The following is a 23,014-nucleotide window of genomic DNA, read 5'->3' on the forward strand; positions in this document are numbered from 1 at the left end:
ATAGGATAGAATAGGGTAGTATGGAAGTGTTGGATAGTATAGAGCAGTATAGGGTAGTGCAGAGTAGTATATTATGGAATATAAGGTAGTGAATGGAGTATGTGACCAGCAATTACAATGAAACTAAGTAGCCTTCACAGCCACTGTTTAGAAAAATGTAGATCTTTTTCACAATTAGGCGTTTGTGACACTCTTACTTTATCATCTCATTCTGGTGCTGTTGTGACATTTGGGTGTTTTTTTTTTCCTTCCAATTTTGGGCTTTTTTCCATTAAAGAAAAAAAAAATAATGCTGGTGCTATCTTAAGAAAAACTTCAGAAGTATCTAAATTTTGGATTTTATAAAGTTTGCTGAAAAAGTAATAATATTATTGGGAATACTTCCAGACTTTCTATTGGGTATTAAATCAGCCAACATTTGTTTAATACATACATACCTATAAAAGATTTGATATGACCAACAACATATGGCGGCCCAGAAAGGTTTTGTTCTTTTGGTTTTTTTTTTAGAAGTTTATTGGGCTGACCTAAACATAGCATAACAATGGAAAAGGCACAGACCACCCTCCTTCCTTCTCTAGGCCAAATCGGTCCCTGTCTGAAGGCACTCGGATGCCTCCTCCGAGTCTGAAATAGGAAAGCACACAGAAGGGAGGCTCTACCATTAACTTTCCACTGCTATGCAGTTAAAGCTATTCCGAGTTCTCTCCCAGTCATTGAAAGCAGTGGTCCTCCGCCAGGTGCGGGGAGCTCAGACTTATCGGCCCATTCCAAGTGCACTTGCAGCTAAAGAGGCATGCTGGGTATTTATTTGGAGGGGGGGGGGGGGTTGGGGGGCTTAAGCTGTTGAAAAGTCAGAACAATGAAGCTGCAACTGGAGGCGAGAGAGAGGGAGAGACGGAGAGAGAGACAGAGAGAGAGAGAGAGATACCAAAAGACAATGCTCTTTTCAGGGTCCCACTCAACACAAACTCCTTTCAGTGCAAAGTGGCAAAAGCAACAGGTGGACGTCCAGCCCAGCTCCAAACGTCTGTGAGATATGATTTACGATGAGTCGACTGACAGTTATGCAGACAACCAGGAGAAATTGCCCACCCACACTGTTAACAATCGAGGATTAGCTAGCTTTCAAGTAGAGCTGAACAATACATCGTTTAAGCATCTTTATCGCTAGGGCTGAGTGATAGGTAACTAAAATTATATCACAATATTTTTTTAGCAATAAGGATATTCTTGATATAACAAAAAACAGATTTAAAAAAAATTCTTTCAAGAGTATGCTGCAACAAAATAAATATTACAGTTGTACTATATAGAGTATAGACATAACAGTCTAAAAAATATATAAACATTGTCTATTTTCCAAACAGTAACTTATCAAGAACCTTATTTTTGTATAATAAAATTGAGTAGCAAAGCAAATGCAATAAAAATAATGGAAAATGTAATAAATGTAATAAATAAAAGTAATGTAACATCAAATAACCTACCAAAAACTAAAGTGCAGCATGTATATAAACCTCAAACAAACAATTACATGCACAATAGTCACTTTGAAGAAAGTACTTATGCAATGTCCATAAAACTGGGTATCACCACCGATTTACCAAATGAATTACGTCACAATTCAAAAGGTTCCAATTCGATTGTAACTACAGCAGTATTTTAAAGTGGAACAGAAATGTACCAAAATGAGTCCTGTTTCACTACTTTACGTGTTAGTAATACTGACTTAAAAATAAATAAATAAAATAAAACAGGTCACTAATGTTAGTTTCTCCAAAACTACAGCATCTTTTGAAACTGCGTTTTTTTAAAGCAAGGTATTTAAGGTGGAATTTTAATGTGGCAAATAAGCTAAGTAAGCTTTTATATGAATCTATATTGGATCATTTAAATGAAGATTGAATTGAATGGAAAAAATCTATTTTTAAACTCACCCCCCCAAATGTCATTTTTTTTCTCCAATATCGTACAGCCCTACTTTCAAATTACCGGTAAGTCTTAAAAGACTTTAGAGCACATATCTTTAATAAAAATATCCATAACTTATTGCAAGAATATACATTATAATATATATTGCAATATCTTGCAATATATATTACCCAACCCTTTTTAAGAGTGTTCAATATTGTCTCTGGATGAACTGGAATCTGTGCATTGAGGTAACAAACAAACAATCTTTACCTTTACAGTTGCTTTAGCTGCTGACAATGGGACGCATAAATGTAATTCTTCAAATTGTTAAAATATTTGTTGTCCAAACAGATTTTAGAAAGATCTTGCTTCTAATTAGCCATTAAATTAGAATAACTGTGCCATTAGTCCTATAATACAATTCAGGGATGAACCACCCAGCTAAAAAAAGTCTGTGAGATATGATTTATGAGTCAACTGACAGTTTTGTAGACAACCAGGAGAAACTGACCACCCACACTGTAAACAATCGCGCATTAGCTAACTTTCAAGATTGTATATTCATTCCGGATGAACCAGAATCTGTGCAGTGAAGCTGATAATCTCTACAGTGAGTTTAGTCTCAGTTTCTGACAATAAGAGGAAATATCAAATTCTTTAAATTGTTAAAAATTTAGTTTTTAGAACAGATTTTAGAAAGATCTTTTCTTAAATCAGGTATCGAATTAGACAAATGTGCAATTTATCATAACAAATATTTAAAAGGGTCTGTGAGATAGGATTCAAGAAGAGTCAAGTGATGAGTCATGTTATGTATAAAATTTGGGTGGGTGATGGTCCTAAATAATATCACAATATTTTAGTCTATTTTAGAAGAATCTATTTGTTATTTTAAATATATTTAAAAACTACACAGCTGCAACTACATTAATATTTAAGTTTTATTTAAAATAAATGTAACCGTTTCATACATTTAGTACAAATAAAAATCTATAAACTTTTGTCTATTTCATTAACAGTAAGTTAGCAAACCTGTTTTTTGTATTTTATATAAAATAATAATAGTGTAACAGATAAAGAAAAAAACGTAACAAAAATGTTTTACAATTACTTGTTTTTTGTTTTTTTAATCAAAAATGTAAAAAAAAAAAAAATTGGTGGATACAATATGGCATACCCCTATTAGACAACCACCCACACTGCTTAGAAACGATATCAGCTGACTTTCAAGATTTATATCTTTATACCTTCTGCAGCAGAGTTCAATATTCATTCCAGAAGAACTGGAATCTGTGAGGTGAAGCTGTTAAACAATCTCTACAGTTTCCTTGTCTGCTGACAATTCTTCAAATTGTTAAAATCTTTGTTGTTAGGAATGTTTTGTCTGAAATGAGCTCTCTCTCAAATGAGAATGAGCAATTTGCAGTCAAATGTAATAGTAAATGTAAAGTAAAAAAAAAAAAAAAAAATTATATATATATATATATATATATATATATATATATATATATATATATATATATATATATATATATATATATAAATAATTGTAGTCTAAAGCAGAGCTGGACAGCAAAAATACAACATTTTATTTTTATGATTTTTACAATATTTACAATATCAATGTTTTTAAGGCTCTCTTTAAAAAAATGTTATTTAAATGCATAGTACCATATTCAAAAGAAATGATTCTGCTGCACATCAATTAACACAAACAAAAAAAATTTTAAGCACTGATGGTATCCGTGATACAAAACAAAAAATATATAAAATACTGGTGATAAATAAATATATATATATATATATCACAATATGACCAAATTTTGTGATATTGCCCAGCTTCAGTCTGAAGTCTTGGCATGAACAAATCATGAGAAATTCAGAAAAATGTGTAATACAGAAAAAAGTAAATGCTGACTGCAAAACCAGCCAAAAAATTAGACAAGGTGATTTTAGATCTTCTTACCTGTTGTTCGGATCAGGAGCCATTTTTGTTTAGATTTTTTGGAGGGATGGAGGAGCCACGCTTTACGAAGCAAGATAACATCAGATTCAGTGGCTTTATGAGCTGCTCAGCTGAAGCACTTCTGAAATCTAAGCCTTCCCACGGCCAAGAAGCGAACACCTCAAGTTGCCAAACAAGTTGTAACATGTTAACCTGACATTCTGCCCCTGGCGCCGACGATGCAAATGCAGCGTTTGTATTTTTTCCCCCTCTTTCATTAATTTCCTCATTATTTCATGTTTAGTTTTTAAACACAGTTAATTTATCCCGGTTAAGAAGTTAGCTTATGAAGAAACTGGAGGACCTGGAACACCCGAAGAGTAATCAGCAAGAGCCGAGCAGCACAGAGTAGTAACAACACAATTAACAGAAGTCTTGTTTGAACTTGTGCTGAGAGTGAGACAGGACGTTTTCTTTTCTTTTTTTCCCCCTCAATCACTTTTTCTTTCTTTCTTTCTAATACGAGAAACAACTCTGACATTTCGCCTCCAGCAAATAACACAAGAAATACTTCTTAGGTAACAATTAGGTGCAGTTGAAACTTCTTAAACACCTGTTTAAGAAGAAGCAAGAGACAATAGCACAACAGAACTTTGAAAAGTTGAAAAGTTTCAGTGGCTTTAAGGAGAGAGGGAGGGTTCCCCACAGGATTGCACACTTACTCCTGCCCTGACTTTAAAAAAGAAAAGAAAAGAAAAAAAAGGAAAAAATCTAAACCTAAAACATCTAAAAGTTTGAGTCCATAAGCTTCCACTGCCAAGCGTAAAGCCCAATCAGCTGTTAGAGCCTAGCAACAACTCCACCTGCTCACAAGTGCACTCCAACTGGGGAGTAATTCAAACCATTCACTGGCCTTGACCCACACAACGGGTCGGTGTCCACAAACCTCAAGAATCCGCAGGCGGCTCTCACGGCCCATGGCTTGTCTTGCAGACGCAGTGCAGATATGTGGTGGTGCTGGAAGCTGGTGGAGCAAGCCATGCTGTAACCTGGGCCAAAGTGAGCCCCTACAACACTGCGCCAACAAAATAAAAATAAAATAAATAAATGGATTAAAAAAAATAAACAAAACGAAAAATCTGAATTCTGTTTCAAAGACGTTTCTTTGCAGTCTCTTCAACCGCTGGCTCTTACGCTCCTCTGCAGGATACGCTGAACTGCGGTCGCGAGAGCGTGGTGCCTTTAACCAAAGTAAACAGTGAGATTTGCATGAAGTGTTTTTGCCAATGTGACAGATGTGAATATTATTTGCAGATGGTTATCAGGCGCTATAACACAAATAGTACTTATTTCCAAGATGGTGTAAACACTGAGTGAATAGACGTGAATAGAGGGAAATTATCCCAAACGTACACAAATGATTTAGCTTATTTGTGGCACTTTCCTGTAATCAGGAAAATACAGCCTTGTTGCAGTTGTGCAAATGCTGTACATATATTTCAGTTAAAACATACACAAAAAAACGAAAACACAAACAAACAAAAAATGGCACGACACTTTGAGGTTATTTAAATTAAGCCTTTGAAGCTGTTTGAATGTAGAATTCACAGAATGTAAAAAGAAGAGAAAAAAAAAGAAGTGTCGCTCTGCTTATTTAAACAAAAATAATGTCGTTAAACCCCTTCAACAAATAAAATGTAAATGATTAAAAACACTTGCAGTAATTATTCATCTGCTGACCTTTAAATCAAACACTGATGCCAGTAAAGCAGGCAGCCGGTTGTTATGTCAGTTATGTCAAGAACGAAGGTGCTTACACTCTTTAGATGCTTTAGGTCCGTAATCTCATTTCATTTCTCAGAAATGTGTCATTTGTCCAACCTTTAAAGACGCGATTCACAAACCCACGGCGGCCCACCAAACACGGCCTGTTCTCATCTAGCTAATCTACGCCATCGCAACACGTGAGAGTACTAGAACGCATCAGAGAGAGAGAGAGAGAGAGAGAGAGAGGGAAATCAGCTCAGCATTATTCGACACTGATGCACAATGATGGACATTAGTGACTCTGCTTTAGGCCATAATGGGCCCTTTTTTCATGGATTTTCCGTTTCCCTCCGGGGGACAGCCCCAAACAGTCCCCTCAGAACAGGTACGGGTGTTGTGTTTTGAATGAAGGAAGGAAAAAACAAATGCAAATCGACAAGGATCTGAGGGGGAGACGACAAAACCCAAAAGACAGTTGCCTTGTATAGAAAAATAAACAAATATTACCTTTGCTGTGACAAATTTACAAGCGGGGGAGGCTGCGGTGAATAAATAACTGAATAAACAAACAATATTGGCATCGTTGACTGTTGTAACAAAGAAAAAGGGTTAAAATGGTAACTTTATACTTTTCAGAAAAACATTCCAAACCTTAGTTAATGGAAGTTAATGGAACGAGTTCTAGCAATACAATATTTTAAACATATCATGATTAAAAAAAAAAAAAAAAAACAAGATATATGATAAAAGATACATTTCTCTCGATACACATGATCATCATGATCACAGAAAAAATGCATCAGTAGTGACAGATCATTAAATTTTTTATTGTTTAAATTGTCCTGTCCTTAATTTAATTAAACTGGATTAATCACACGCTTTGTAATGAAATGTGCCTTTGGGTTACTTTCCTTTAAGCACTGATGAGATCCTCCATATGTTGAAAATAAAAATATACTGTCGATATGATAAGAAAATTAAAAGTACAGATTTAGTGTACTTACTTTTAATTGTTTATATGCATGCACTTTGGTTTTGTGTTAGATTTGTTGATAATGTTGATATGAATCTTTTATTTTAAATAAATAAAGTCAAATCAAGTTACTGTTTACGAAAGAGAACAATGTTTATATATTTTGTTTCTAAGTATTATATTTATACTAAATAAAAATTATTTATATTGTTTGTTACATTTTCTTTTGATAGTGTCATCTTGAAATTCTTAAAAAAAAAATGCACAAATTTAATGTTTTTGCGAAAATACCCTGACATATTGTGATATTATTTTAGGGCCATATCACTCACCTCTATTGACCACTACTAGTGCTTTACTAATTTATATTGAAAAAAAATAAAGACCATATAGGGTGTTTTAATTTTGATTGGGACATGGTTAATTTTATTGTTTATTCTAGCCTAGTTGTGAACTTGCATATATAAAATTACAGAAATTGATCATTTACGGGCCTATTTGGTTTCATTAAAGCAATAAAAAAAAAATAATAATAATAATAATACAGCCCAATCACCCATAATGCACCCTGTATAGTACACGTACAGGTACAAAGTTTTTCAAAAAAGAGCTTTCAAGACATCTTAATTTTAGAATAATAAAATAAAACACTACATGGTCATTTTCACTGTATTTTTACCCATGTTCTATTCTCGCCCAGCATTTCCAGCTTTCAGCCTCCAGCTTCCATCCAACACCTAGCTTATCTAATCAGTCTCTAATCATTCACTAATGTAAACCAGGTGAGCTGCTGGTGAAACTCATCCATACAAACAAATCCAAACAATGGACAGTTCACTGCTGTTCACAGAATCAAACCCGTCTAACCCTTCAACCCAAAAAACATATTTTGACAACCATGATTTTGTCTGTGTTTACTTATATGTATTCAAATGTATGTGAAAAAAAACTCAACTATTTCCGTGATGGCTTAAGCCTTGCGCACGCTAACGTACATACAATGTGTAAATTGTTATGATCGTTAGAAAATGAATAAATAACAAATAATTTCAAGTTTATAGAAGGAAAAAAAAGTTATATTTCAATGAAAGTCAAAATAAAAAAAAAAATTATCAAGACATTATAGAGGACTTTTACTAGTCAATTCTTTATAAAACTGAAACATGATGCAACATAAAAACAACAACTACCAGCAGGCCTGTCATGATGATTTTGTGGACAATATTCTGTCCTAGAAATAACTGCAATAAACAATATCTTCATCATTTTAAGCACATTTAACATCACAGACACAATGATAATTGCATAATAACTCAATTACACCCCTTTAAATTACCACAAACTTTTAATTAATCATATTCTGAGAGATGTATACCTTTTCCCCCTCACCTGCCGTATTATTGCACATATAGATGAATGATAACCTTCACTTTAAAGAGCTTATATTGAACTTTGATGTGGGGGGTGGGTTTTTTTGCCATTTCCGCAGTTCTGCATGATTAAGTTGATTAATTCTTTTAAGTGGTTTTAAAATCTTAACGTCTTCAACATTTTAATAATTTATTTAGTTATTTTTCTTAAAAAAATGAAGCTATTTAAATGTGTCAGAGAATACCCTGTCCATCTGGTTATACTAAGATAACCCCACCCCTTTAAGAGAGTAACTTTGACATCACTGACCTTACAACCATCTTAGTGCTTTATTTTCAAGGGACTGAATTTGAATTAATCTTGATCATATTGTCTCCATATTTAGCTAGAGGTAAAGTTAAGCTGTTCACCCTGTCATGATCAAATATCACAGCAATTAAAAATATTTAAGTAAATATTAAAAAAGCAAGGTCATCATGAACAATTAAAAAAATTGACTCCATAATTCTTGCCTAACTACGTTAAAATTTACGGACGCATGCAAATAAAAATATAAAACGTGATTAATCTGGGAGAATGTGTGTAGATTTCTGTGTAGTGTGTCTTATAAGTCTTGAAAATATGTAAAAATGCACAGTATTATCATAATGACTATATTGAATTTAAAACTGAAAAATTGCGTACATCTAATCAAACTTCTTAGATATGTACTTTGTTTTAAACAAAGTAACAGCAATTAGGCACTACAACATAGTGCTACTTTAAAATCCATTTATTTAAGCTTATTTTTATTTGTTACAATAAATCTATTGTTTTATTATTCCTGTTAATTTATTAAAGAGGGATTAAATCTGTGATTAGTCTGTGTCAGGAGATGCTGATCATTTTATTGTCAGCATACAGTTGGTTAAAAGCTACAATGTAAGGTAAAGAAGTGCGTAGTCTCTCTGTAAACTTGTATATCGGCATCAATACATGCAGATACATACATGTGTAATATATATAAATGGCATCGGCCCAGAACAAGGTTAATTGTTTTAAATCACCTGCTCATTTTCTCAACAGAATATCCAACAAACTACTGAAATTAAAATTATCTTTGTAAATCAAATTGCATCTTTAAAACAGGACAAGGTCGCCATGAACTCTAGGTCAACGATGTTTTTGTTAAATGCCAATTTTGGCTAAAATTGTCCACACTGTTGTGCAGCTTGCCATCGCAGGGTGCAGAAATGCATGCAAGTGAAAACAAAACAAAAATTAAGCTGGGAGAATTTGATTTCTGTGGAGTCTGAAGTCTTTTAAATTTGATCAATAGTCAAAGGATACAGTATTCTTCTTTTTACAACAGTATAATAAAACTCTGGCCGGTAGCTTAGGTGTCTAACCCAGCTAGGCGTGATCTATGGTGGAACCCATCTAGGTACAAATCAAACTTCTCAGATGTCCATTTCCTGTAATTAACCACATCAAGCAATTAGAAAGTACATTTTTGTTCATTTCAGCATCTCCAACAAACCAGCATCTCTACCAGCGCCTCGATTCAATTCAGCCATCCGTATTTTCTGTATCGTCCCCCAAACAAAGGCCTGATCAGATCTTTTGGCTCGTGTTCTTTTGAGACCTTCTAAATAAGACGTCTAAACAGGACGATGACACAAGCGCGGTCTGAACACAAAAAAGAAGGGTTGTGGAGGGGGGAGGGGGGGGGTTAGAAGAAAGGACTGTAGCGCTGCTGCTGGGCTTTTTTTTTCCCTCTCCTCCTGCTTTTCAGAACCTCGAGGTTAAAAAGCAGACTCTTTCATCGTGGCTCTCCGGGCCTGAAACAGTCCAGTTATTGTGCCGCCGAGCGAAAGGCTAGTGTGGCATTTATCTGAGACACAAGAGGAGGGGGGGGGCAGTGGGGGGGGGGGGGGGAGCGGGGGGCTAGTGAATGAGGGGAAGGCACAAACACACTCCGAATAAAGAAACATAACAAGAGAAAGGGAATAAAGGATGTTTGTGAAGGGCCCCTTTTCAAGCAAAGCCTCACAAAACCAGCCCTCCGCCACCACCCCTTCAGGCAAAGCAAAGAAAGAAAGAGAGAAAGAAAGAGAGAAAGAAAGAGAGAGAGAAAAAAGGAATAGATATTAAAAATGCTGTTTTCTAAGAGAGGCACACTTTTATATCCAGTCCCACATTAGCTGCACTACTTTTATTTTGTGTGTTTATGTATGTGTGTGTATGTGTGTGTGTGTGTGTTTGTGTGCACGTGCTCTTATTCATACAAGTATAAACTGGGTTGTCAGAAAAAGAGAAATAGGACCCTAACAGCTCCACCATCATAATACTCGGCCCTTCACCGGTGTGTCCTTGAACTGCAGGATAAACACAGAGAGATCTTTAAGACGGAGAAGCCGTGCATCTGTGGCGTTGCCATGGAGACCAGGCCATCCTCTTTTGTGTGGTGAAGAACACAACAGGTAATTCTAAGCAACTGCTGGTCCCGGGATTGAACCCACCGCCAGAGCGGACGAGGCGAAGGATAAGCTTATGGCGGCTTCAGACACAGACAGAAAAACCATCCTGTAAGTTGCTGGGAGGATAAATGATGATGTGTAATGACCACTGAGAGAAAGAGACAAAGAGAGAGAGAGAGAGAGAGAGAGGCTTATACTCACTTATAGTCCTTTTCGTCTTGTAGGGTAGCGTGAATCGAGTGTTAGAATTGACAAAAAAAAATTAAATTGGAAACTGAAATGTAAAATCAACAAAATCAAATACACCAATACATTTATTCATAGAGAAAGAGAGAAATAAGGAGAGAAAAAGTGATATAGAGAGGAAAGAAAGAAGGGTACAAGACAGTGAGTGTTATTTATGAGATTTAATCCATCAGCCTTTCAGCATAAATAAAATGTAATCTACCTTCTGAACTGGGTTAACATTCTGGCATGGGTTTACATAGCTTAAAATAAGGGCATGTGTCACCATGCTCTGTAAATAGAGTAAATTAAGGTAGAAAATAATAATTATGTGATAAAATGTTATTAAATTTCTGAATTAATCAAGTGCATTAATATGTTCATAAAAGAGGAAATGTTATATTTGTATCAACGAGCAAAAAAGTAAAAAAAAAAAAAATGTATATTGCAAAATACATTGCATGTGCTGCAAAATATTGCAAAAATATCAAACTAGATGTTGTGCAGCCTAAATTTAATGGCACTTTAATAAAAAAAAATTGGTTATATGATTCTAAAGGCAGCTAAATACTCCAAATAGGAAGTGTAACGGCCAAAGTAAGCCTAAAATCCGAAACAGTACGAAGATGAAGTACACTTCTATCATACTCAAAAACACTCAAAACTTAATTTGTACCAGGTTGAAACATGTATAAAATGAAGCATAGTACATTCTCAAATACAAAATTCGTCACTGAAAACTGTGCTCATGTGAATGAGAGGTCAAAACGCAGGGATGAAATTTTAGATTAGGCCTGTCACAATAATTATATCATCAACTTAATGTGCAATATATGAACACACCAATAATTTTATTATATTAAAATATATATCCTGATGTGTGTATGGGAACTCAGAAATATCTACATTTCTAAATTATCCTACAATAGTTTGCTGTAAACCTACACAAATAGAATAAATTACATTGAATTCTGGTTAAGCAGACTTCACACCTTTAGCACTGGATGCTTAACAGGAAGTCCAACACAGAACCTTTTTTTAGAGATATGGAAAAAAACACATTACCCTTTAGGGCTGCACAATATGTAATTTAATATGATTATAAGTTTGTATAATACTTTCAGCGCAGTTATCGTAATGAATATATGCGCAAGAGTCACACTGAGGAGTGTGCGAGGTTTTAAACAACGACTATATCAATTTTTGCTGGTTCATGCAAAGAAAAAGAAGTTCTTATTTTATGCGACAATATCTAATAATTAACAATTAGATCTAGCCAATAGCAATTCTTTCACTACAATCATTGATGCACAGGTTGCATTATTAATATTATGACATGTTGGACTGTGAACTTCTGGCAACTGCTGGTCAAGTCCCTGTATTTTTTATATCGCACTACATGTTGCAGAACAACAAAATATCACAATGTAAATTTTTCCCAATATCGTGCAACCTTAAAACTCCTACTTTCTTAACTTTATTCAACTTAATTTAGCATTTCTATTTTACAATTCTCCATGAAACACATCACTGATCTGTAATCTAAAAAGACACACTAGTTTACTAGTATTTCATGCTTCATTTCTAAGATGTTCCTTATACCAAATCAGAAAGTTTTGATGCTGGTTAGAACACAGCAGAATGAACAGAGCTCCAATTCTTTAGAGACTCTGGATTTGACGTTGGGGAGGGGGGGCAGGGTTAGGTGTTGCACTTGGAGGAAGAGAAGGTGAAACCTTCACCTTTCAGGACATCCTGAGAGCAGTCAGCTCCCTCCCCACCCCTCCGCACCATCCATGTCTCCAGCACGTGTTGGCCTCCTGCTACAAAACAGGATATATGCTCTCTACAAGCCTGGGCCGGGAGGCCGAGCGCAAGAGCGGGCCGAGGGACTATAGAGCAAGAATAAAAGGCCACTAAAGAAGATTAGAAAGGGCTAAAAGGAAAAATAGAGGTAGATTATGAGAGGAAGGATTAAATAGGTGAATAGGCGGGTGATGCAAATCAACTGGTTCCACGGCAAACCTTTAACAGTTGGCGGAACAGGTTTAATCATGCTTTGGCTATTATAAGACAGATTAATATATATTATACAAATCAGGCAAGTTACTACAATCCCTTGGATAAGAATTACAGTAAAATGCATCTCTTTTTTGCAGGTGTGTGCATGGATAGGGTTGGGGGGCAGTGAAATAGATAAAAAGCGGAAATTTTAGTGTGGCAGCACAACATTACTTAAACAATCTGCTTTTCTAAAACCCACCAGGTGAGCCAATAACAATTATTAGTTTGAAATAGGGCAGGGAGATATAGTAAAAACATCATATCACAATATTTACCAACAACATGTTCAGGACACACAATTTCTTGTGCAAATAAGGCTACACAAGATATCAATTAAGCTTGAGTTTGAGCTATGCGCACAAGCGCAATAGTTACATTGCAATACTTGCACAGAACAACAACAACAAACAAATCAAAATTGGGAAAAAAATAAGCAAGATCACATAAGGCTAATCAATACAGATCAAAATAAAAACTGGATCAATACAGATCATGGCAAAAACTGTATATGTTAAATCACTGACGACTGGAGAAATTTATATTGCAGAACAACAAAATATCGTAATGCAAGTTCCCCCCTTCAAATATCATGCAGGATGTGTAGTCAAAATGCATGTGAACTGACAGTTTCTTAAAAAACACTATTCAAATGCTATCCCAGAGTACTTACAGTGACGTTATTCAAAATACACTGCAATTCAAACTGACTGACTGAATTATGCTCTCTAAAGTAATTACAAGTGCAGTTGATCAATGGTTTTTAAGCACTGATGATCTCTTAAATATGCTTTATAGTATATTCTGTTGATTCAATAAGAAAAAAAATAACTCCAATGTGAAATATCGGTCAAATCTACATTCATTCCGATATCAAAGTGCATTCTTATTATATTTCATTCTCTCTGATGTTTTGTTTTCATTTGGACTAAACCTAGTTAACCTAGTAAGACATTATAAATAAGACAGTAAACTAAACACACTGACTTGAACACCACCCTACTCATTCCATGTCTAAAGAGAAACCAAAAATTCATAAAAATAAAATCTTGAAATCTTAAAAATAAGAAAGACGGTTTAACACAACAAAATACATCTTGAGAGAGTGAACACACAGAGGGGGGAAAAATAAAGCCGATTGGAAAAATTATTTTCTGCGAACGGGTGCGAAGTTTGCACTTGCACTTGACCACATCAATGAGGGAAAGGAATCAGTGTGAGAACATCACCGCTGACGCACCCCCTATGTCAATGTCTTACACACACACATAGACTCCCCCAAACATCCTCAACTTTCACATTTCGCCCCCCGAACGGCTCAGACTTCTAAGAAGACACAGATATTATCTGACATGAACAATTTGCCATCACTTCGATGAAACACAAAACGCACTTCCTTACTACCATATAAGAAAACACAACGGCCGGTGCCTAAATAGGTTTGTAGCATACTATTTTTCCATTAAAGAGATGCGGATATTACGTCTAAGCACTGTCTGCAAACTTTATTCCACGTTCTTGTGGAATTCTGCATTCCTGTCCCGCATGCTGTGTGTAGCCTACGTCCCATTCTTTGTAGTTGTTTCTTAAAACTGTGCTACTACAAAAACCAAACAGATGAATGTAGATCATCATCAGCGATGAGGCCAACGATGAACTATGAAGGAAGAATTTCCACCCACACTTCTTTTCTACTTTACAATGAATTTTTCGCCCTTTCACTTGACACACACTAATGATTACTTGCTTCAATCACAATGTCGGATGACTCAGTCGATGACTGTCTAAGAAGAGACCAAACCAGTTATTTCGTATTCACTTTGAGTGTGATATTAAACCAGCGCAGTACAATAATGGGCACAAAGCTGTCACACTACAATCTAATTGATATGATGCAATAAAGATTTTGTAATTGAGTTTAAACGGTATGATCAAAACAAAAAAATAATAATAATAATAATAATAATTCAGTCACAAGCATGTCCCCATTATCAAACTACAAATTGAACTCCCACATTCTCACAGAATCTATTGCACCTAATGATCTAGAGTTAATTAAAACCAAATCCTGAGGCTCTAGTGGTTTATAAAAGTTCACGAATAGTCTCTCTGTTTCGGTACGTGATAAAGCATGAATGCAAATCCGTGCGGTGATATTTCCATGGCGCATTCTTTCTGAGTGAAAGCCTTTGCTGTACTAAAGGGACTGTTGTGAATTATTCAAGTTTGCGAGAGGGATGAATGCACAAAAAGCGCCTCATGCCGAACCAAATGAAGTCCAAACAAATCTGTCTGTGAAAAGTTGCACTGACACCATTAACGGTCTAAATCAGAATGATTATGAGGCCTGTCTTCCTTATCTTATCTATCCTAACAGTGCCGTGCATTGTGCAGTATTTTGTCAGATGAAAACAGTATATTTGTTTGTGTGTCTGTCAGGCATAAATACAACCTCCAACCCCGTACAGCAGGTTATCTCTTTTTCATCTGATGCAGGGGTGTGTTTTTCTTTGTACGGCACATAGATAAAAGCGGAATTGAGGAAATTGACATACAATAAATTCATAGTAAACAAATAAGTAAATAAACAGAAAGGAAAAATTTTAAAAAGAAAAAACTGATCCGCTTGTGCAATATAACATTATAGTATATATTAGAGCTGAGCAATATGATGATATTTTATCGTATTGTACATTTTTTTTAACGTACATTTTCTTATCCATCATCAATATGCTTTACTAAGCATAATGATAGCATACCCCCAACTGTATTCAATTTATTACAGGTTTTATTGGAGTGTTTAATTGGATACTGTGCATCAGAAAGTGAATAAACTAAAAATTAATTTTAATTAACGTCACAAAATATAAGAGATAAATATTGTGCATCATGAAAATAAAAAAAATCATTTTTATGATACAGTCAGTGTGTTTGCTTTAATACTGTTCATAATAATATCAAAATTATATTTTACCTCTTTTAAAATTAGGAAATATATTATGATATGGCTTCTTATAGTATATTATACACATATACATATATATATATACATATACACACACACATATATATATATACACATATATATATATATATATATATATACACATATATATATACACACCTATATATACACACACACACAGTGACATATTTAATAGAAACTGAGGTATTACCTGCAGTTGTTCTTAAAAAAATGTTTTAACGAATTTGTCTTTATCTTCCTTACTATCAATTAGAAATTACAATTATATAGTAACATAAAATAAGTTATTGGAACTACCGGAAACGTTTTGTTCTGTGCTGTTCCACTCAGTTTTTATTCAACATGCAATCATGCAACACACCCAAACTAACAACTTCAAAATCGTGTTCAAGCTTGCAGGTTGGTTTGCACATCGAAATAAAATAGAAAGGACGGGGCATGAGAAAAAAAAGAAATGCTGAGTAAATTGACCAGTCCTGCCTTCTTTATTTGGACTAAAACTTGTTTGGCAGTTGTGAGTGGAAGCCATAATTCAAAGGGATCAGTTTCCTTCCATTCTTGTTCAGGCAGATTTACGGGTTTTAGTAAATACTACATAACATGAACGTACCCGCAGCACACTCTCTCTGAGACAGCTCTCTCAAACTGACTATTAGCGGTGACAATGTTGCAGTGCTTAATTACGATAACAAATTAACTGTAAGAAAAATGAAGATGAAGAAGAAGAAGAAATACAAAGAGACAAAGTTTACAAACTATGAAAGTCTGAAGTCTAGCCGCATTTCTCCTGCCTTTGCGTACAGAATTTAGCATATACATTGAATAACAAAGCACCATTTTCTCTCGTTTTCTCACTTTATTTTTTCTTGTTGCATTATCAATGTTGCTTGACGTACATCTGAAGTTTGTTTGGTAAGTTGCTTAATAAACTTGCAAAACTTATAACCATAACAGTTGAAAGTCTGAAAAAATTAAAAAAGGAAAAAAAAAAAATCCCATTCCAATCTTAATTACTATCAAGCAACATTCAGGGAACTACCTGTTATTGCAGTGCAACAATATCTATTGTTCACCTCAAAATAAACTCTGGAGTCACAACCTTTAAAAGGCCTTTAAAAAGATACAACACAAAATGATCAAAACAACCTGACAAGTGTTATGATGCAAATATTCACAAAGTCTGTCAGTAAAAATTGAAAGACTCAGAAGCTTACCTAATGCAGATACCTTTCTGTTGACAGCGGGACAATAGCGATGGGTTAGTTTGGCAGCTGCCTATTTGTTCACCTTTTCTGCAGCTACTCAATGAGCTCTATTCTTATGGCAGGCTGTCTGATTTCCGCTGCGGGTCTGCCTTCGTGTCACTCAACTGTGGGGAGATATAGTAGGTGGCAGCGGAGGCCGAGTGTTTGGGAACATGTGGGTTGTGAGAAAAAAAACTTTGACAGCACTTTCCAAATTCATCAAATGAGGAAACCATATATTCCCAAAATGTATCTTCTGACCATTTTGAGTTCATTTTAAAATTAGTGCAACTGCAAATCACAAAGTTTGAGCTGAGGGTGGGGTGGGTTTTCCCTTATTCTTTGCTGTTTTATACTGAAAATAACTTTTCAAAAGTCCGTCACAACGACATTAAATACAATTACAACAAATGCAGAAATTACAGTGCAAGTATGCTATCAAAACTAAAGTTTGTGCATTTTTTGGAGAGCACAAAAAAGGAACAGGTTGTTAAAATCACACATCACTAGACACAATGACATACTGTCTGTTTACCAAGGCCTGAGTACATTGAGGTCTTAAGTTTATACTTGAACAGTGGAACAAAGAGAACTTAGTAAGGAAATTGCAGGATTTGATGGACAGTAACAATGAAGGAATGCATCTGTCAATGTGCATTTTTGTTTTTTCAAGCTCAGCCAGCTCCTTTGATTTCACTGACAATGTGGCAGGCCTGAGGAAACGCACTTCACAGACCATTGTTTCTGCGCTCTTGTTGGACCTTCAGTTCAATAGGACACCGAAATCAAACAATGCAAGTCCGGACAGATGAGGTCAAGACAGAATAGAATGAAAGAAAAAAAAATCTGCAACACTGTTCAGAGTAATGTATGGAGTAAGGGGCAAACTAATTCTTATACAAAAATAATTCTGTAGATTATGTTTTAGTTGTTACATTGCAACATTACTGCACACCATCAAAGAACCTTCGTTGCTAGATCTTTACTGACCTATGGATCTCAGCTACTTTAAACTACTTATATTGACTTGTAATTTCCTGTTTAAACTGGTTCAGAAACCTTACAGATTTGCCTGACTCTCATACACAAGCCTTGTCAGACGTTTGTGTTGGGAAATCACCAGAAAGTAAGGTGTCAGGGGTGCAATCAGATTCGGTCAGAAGCGCAAAGTCTGAAAAACATCTTTTTCATTACTTGTCATACAAACAGAATTTGTGAATAATGTACCGGCAGGTCCACCAAGGTACTGCACAAATTGACTCGCAGGGGGAAAACCAGAATCGAAAAAGGCAAAGAAATTATGAACCTTTCGGAATGCAATTCTGGACGATTTTTGAGCAAACTAGCAATAACTACAGGAAAATGGAGAAACTGCACAACATTACAGCACTTCACAAAAAGCTGCATTCACTGGCTGCAGCTTTCTATTGTGTGTTCACAGGTCAGTATCTACCAGCCAGTCAAAGGCAAGTGTGAGAGTGTATTCATCAGGTTGTACAGAATGGGCTGTACAGTAATTGACATACAGAGAAAAGCCATGATCCTGTATTTCTTTCCCCTATCGCACTAATCAGCCCTTTCTGCCCTTTCCCGAACAGTATTACAAACGAACAAAGGCAGCAAGAAGAAAGGAAGAAAAGGCTGAATAAAGGAAAGAAAGGAAAAAAGAACGAAAGAAGTAGAGGTAAACAGAGAAGGGAAAGAAATGGAGAAAAGAAAGACGAAAAAAGCAGAGATGTAGAGATGGAGGGGGCAAAAAAAGGAATGAAAGAATGGCAGAGGGAAAGGTCAGGGACTCCCCGCTGACAGGCAGCTTTGTGCGCAGTCAGCCACTGTGAAGCCAAACACTTGCAGCCACTTTGCCAACTTCCCCTTTAATGAGCCGTCAACATGCCCGGCCACAATGGCAACGGGAGGCTCAGGTGCTGGAAGCTGGAGGCTGGAGGCAGGAACCGCTCTTTAAACCTGCAGTGCAAAAGGTGTCACTCATCAGATCGAAGAGGGTCACCTCACTCAAACCCGGCACGGCCAGGGCTGAATTAACTCTTTGAGTGAGAAACTGTTGGATCTCCTCAGAATCCAGCCTTGCAAACTTCCAGACTTGGACAGATACGCTACTGCTGGCCAGTACTGACAGAGAAGGCAATATTGTGACTCTCTCTAAATATATCACAATGTCAGATGATGTTTAAATTTTGACTAAATTTTGCATCAACAAAGTCAAAGAACCCATATTTCCAGAGTACTGTTACACTGTGCTTTAAGTGGACGAACACATGTTTTGACTGGACTACTCTGTATACAGAGTAATCTTTTCAATTAAAATAGTCTAAAGCATCAAGCCAATTACAAACAGTGCAGAAAGTAATTCTGATTTATCAATTAACACTGCCAAAACTTCTAGTTATTAGCATATATCAACTCAACACATATACAACCAACGCAACATGACATTTTCTTTTCTAAACACCAGCCTTAACTTCAGGAAAGCTTTGCAAATTAACCAGATTTAGGTACACCAAATTAGGTGTATTTAGATCAATTAAAAACAATGCACTGCAATGAGCTGCATGTTCACTGCAAGTGAACCCCATGACTGGGACCAGTGAGAAACATAAGTTTAAACAGATTACATCCTAACATGCTGCAAGACAATTGCAATGTGCTCCTATTGCACTAAATGATGGCATCTTGTTCCTCCATGGAATCTGACAGCTGGCTCAGCAGCTCTCTGTAGGTGTGCAGTTCTTCACACTTTTAACAAAACCTAAAACAAGCTCAGTCATCTGACAGGTCACTCCATAAGTCTGCACTTTCCCAAAGAAATCGATTCTCTATATACCCTTATCCTGAACAATGTTCTCTACATGGTGTTACATGCACTTTCCATGCCATGACAGCCTCTATTCTTCTTCTCAGCTCACTTTTTCCTCAGTAGACGCTGTTAAATAAGAAGTTAAACAGTGCTGTGCACTTCTGGAAACATTTTTAAAGACTTCTCCAGCCTATTCCTGGGGGTTTTGTTTTAAACAGATAATACTATTACAGGGTTTCATGGCTATGAAAAGTTTGGAAAGCGCTAACAACTAACATTAATCTGAACAGTTTCAGTTTAAAATGTTGCAACTCACAAAAAAATGCTAAAATATTTACTGAGAAACTTGACTTGACTAGCTTGACAGCTCTTTGACTTGGATCTCTGTTAGCCCACAGCCTCTCACATTTACTTTCAAATGAGGACACACAAATGTACAAGACAAGGTGTGAATGGGTTAGTGTGGGGGAAATCACTTGAGCAGTCTACAGGGATCTCCTTGACCACAGAAATCAACATTAATTGAAGACAAAAATGTTTCACAAAATTGACACAGCCACCTCGTTTGAGAAAACTGCTTAGCTATTTAGTTTTGCTATAATTTGTTCACTTTCAGAATTATCTGTAAACTAGCCAACAGTCAAATAGCTAAACAGGTTTTTTCATTAGGACTGCAACAAACGATTTTGGTAGTTGACTAATCTGATGATTATTTTTCAAATAAGTCGATTAGACAGTGATTATTTCTGAAATGCCCTCCATCGCTTTAAAATAAAATAAAATACCTGAACATGGGATTTAAATGCCCTTTAAATGCCTAGTAGATGCTAAAATGTGGAAAATACTGATGTTAGGTGAGCAAATATGTAATCTGTTGTGTTTGGGCACTTTCGGAGAGCCCAACAGATCCTCCTCTTCCAACCTTAATATCCTTCAGCACTGCCTCAACAATATCACAAAGTTACATCACAATACATTTCTAAATCTAATATCGATATTAACAATAGAAAAAGACACAGAAAAACTACCAAAGATGTCACAACAGATGTCTGTACCTACAAGTATAGTTTGCCAATTCATAAAATGCTCAATACTGAGCATCAGTCAGTGAGAGATACTTTAGGTTAGCTTGTTTTAATGTGTTGAATTGAAATGTCAGAAATGTGTTTAAAAAATTATAATACTGTTACTGAAACATTTTCTATCACAATATATTGTATATCGTATTGAATTATTGTATAGTCCTACCCAGCACTAACACACCAACCTATCTATACACCTATAACTACAGGTCTGGGAAAAAAATAAGAGACGACTTTAGTTTCTGAATCAGTTTCTCTGATTTTGCTATTTATAGGTATATGTTTGAGTAAAATAACCATTGTTGCTTTATTCTATAAACTACAGACAACATTTCTCCCAAAGGCCAAATACAAATAGTCATTTAGAGCATTTATTTGCAGAAAATGAAAAATGGCTGAAATACCAAAACATACAGAGCTTTCAGACCTCAAATAATGTAAAGAAAACAAGTTCATATTCATTAAGTTAGAAATCAATATTTGTTAAAATAACCCAGGTTTTTAAATCACAGTCTCTGCATGTTCTCCTCCACCAGTCTTACACACTGCTTTTGGATAACTTTATGCCACTTCTGCTTGGTTTGTTGGCTTGTGATCATCCATTTTCCTCGATTATATTCCCGAGGTTTTCAGTTTGATAAAATCAAAGAAACCAATCATTTTTAAGTGGTCTCTTATATTTTTCCAGAACTGTATTGAATTACTGTCCAGTCCTACCCAGCACTAAACACACATAACCTAGCTAACTGTAATGAACGGTTACTTATATATACACACCTTTAACTATAGTTAGCTAGCTAGCTAACTTCTAACTTCTTTAGACGTACGTTACGTTTACTGGTTTAATTGTATATATCTTTATATATTTGCACATTGTTTTTAACATTAGGTTGTCAGTTAAGTTACCTAGCTAGGTTAACAAGCTAGTTTTCCCAAAGTCCAGCCTGAAGCTGTTTCTCCTCAGTCAGTCTGAGAAGCTAAAGCTAGCTAACATTCACATTAACCACCTCAAATAAACAGAAACAGCTAAAAAATCTCCCCAAACTCGACATGACCGGCTAATTTCCCCCGTATTTTCAGTCAGAATTAGTTAAAAGTTGGTCTGAGGAGTCCGCTAACGCCGGGATTGTCGGAACAGCCCGTTTCAGAGAGCTGTGAGCTTAAGTTTTGGGTCTGAGTTGTGTTTTCTTCTTCACTCACCACTGCAGTTTAAAAACTGTGGAACCCAAACTTCTGGATCCGCCTGGTTGTCAGGGGAGACCGCAGCGGCTCTTCCCGCCAAGGTAAAAACGACGCGTTATTAATCTGTGACATATAATACATCCAGCTCAGCGACGAGAGCACGGTACACACACACACACACACACGCGCGGAGTCCGCTCCCAGCGCTGTCCGGGCTCCCTAAACACATGGGAGTCACTTTCTGTCGTTTTGTTTCCCCACATTCTCCGTCTCCTGCCATTCACCTCCCTCTTAAAGGTACAGCTCTTCGGAAAACTGCTGGGAAGCGGATCAGCGCAGTTAGCACTCGGCTAACCTCAACATGTTTCCTCAGCACTGATTACAGCTCCACTGTTTTAGCTTCATACCTACAACTGAATAATACTTAAGATAAAATTCCTTATCTTTAACTACTTCAACCACAAGAATGTTTTGTAAACCTGACACCTCTATCTCGTTTGAGAATACTGCTTAGTTGTTTAGTTTTGCCATATTTTTTTCTCTTTCAGAGTTAACTGTAGTAGACTACCCAGTAAACTAGTCAACAGTCAAATAGCTAAACAGGTTTTTTTTTTTATTAGGGCTGCAATTAATGATTATGTTTGTAGTTGACTAATCTGATCAAATCAGTCGATAAGTCAGCGATTATTTCTGAAATGCCCTCCATTGCTTTAAAACCCAGCTGACATTTCAACATTAAATCAACATTAAGTCAACAGTAATGTGATGTTTGAATCATTACATTACATTACATTTGGCAGACGCTTTTGTCCAAAGCGACTTACAATAGTCAAATACAAGTGTCAACATTGAATTTGTTAATTTTGTGAATCAGCAATGATACGGCAGCGTTGTTTCTGTAAGGGGGTTGGGGAGCAGAGGCTCTCCAGCCCAGAGGGTTGCAGAATCCAATTGCAAAGCAGTAGATCTCAAAGCAGGTAAACCCCA

The 23,014-nt window shown here is 35.9% G+C and overlaps 1 protein-coding gene across 7 annotated transcripts in view; it reads right to left on the bottom strand.

Moving 5' to 3' along the window:
* LOC103022571 (SRY-box transcription factor 13) overlaps positions 1-22,265 on the bottom strand; it is a 56,035-nt gene extending 33,770 nt beyond the window's left edge. For 2 of the 7 annotated variants that reach the window (XM_022682313.2, XM_022682312.2), the window contains exon 1: positions 4,809-4,894. Coding sequence is in view for 1 of the 7 variants with exons in the window: in XM_022682315.2 (XP_022538036.1) it covers positions 3,884-3,906 (23 nt within the window). In the remaining 6 variants the exon portion in view is untranslated. Of the gene's footprint in view, positions 1-3,883; positions 4,237-4,808; positions 4,899-16,918; positions 17,045-22,045 lie in introns of those variants that run through there. The other 5 variants (XM_022682316.2, XM_022682317.2, XM_022682318.2 and 2 more) reach the window with 5 other exon arrangements.
* Between the last annotated feature and the right edge of the window lie 749 nt (positions 22,266-23,014).

The sequence above is a fragment of the Astyanax mexicanus genome, chromosome 24 (assembly GCF_023375975.1).
Source record: "Astyanax mexicanus isolate ESR-SI-001 chromosome 24, AstMex3_surface, whole genome shotgun sequence".
Lineage (NCBI taxonomy): Eukaryota > Metazoa > Chordata > Actinopteri > Characiformes > Acestrorhamphidae > Astyanax > Astyanax mexicanus.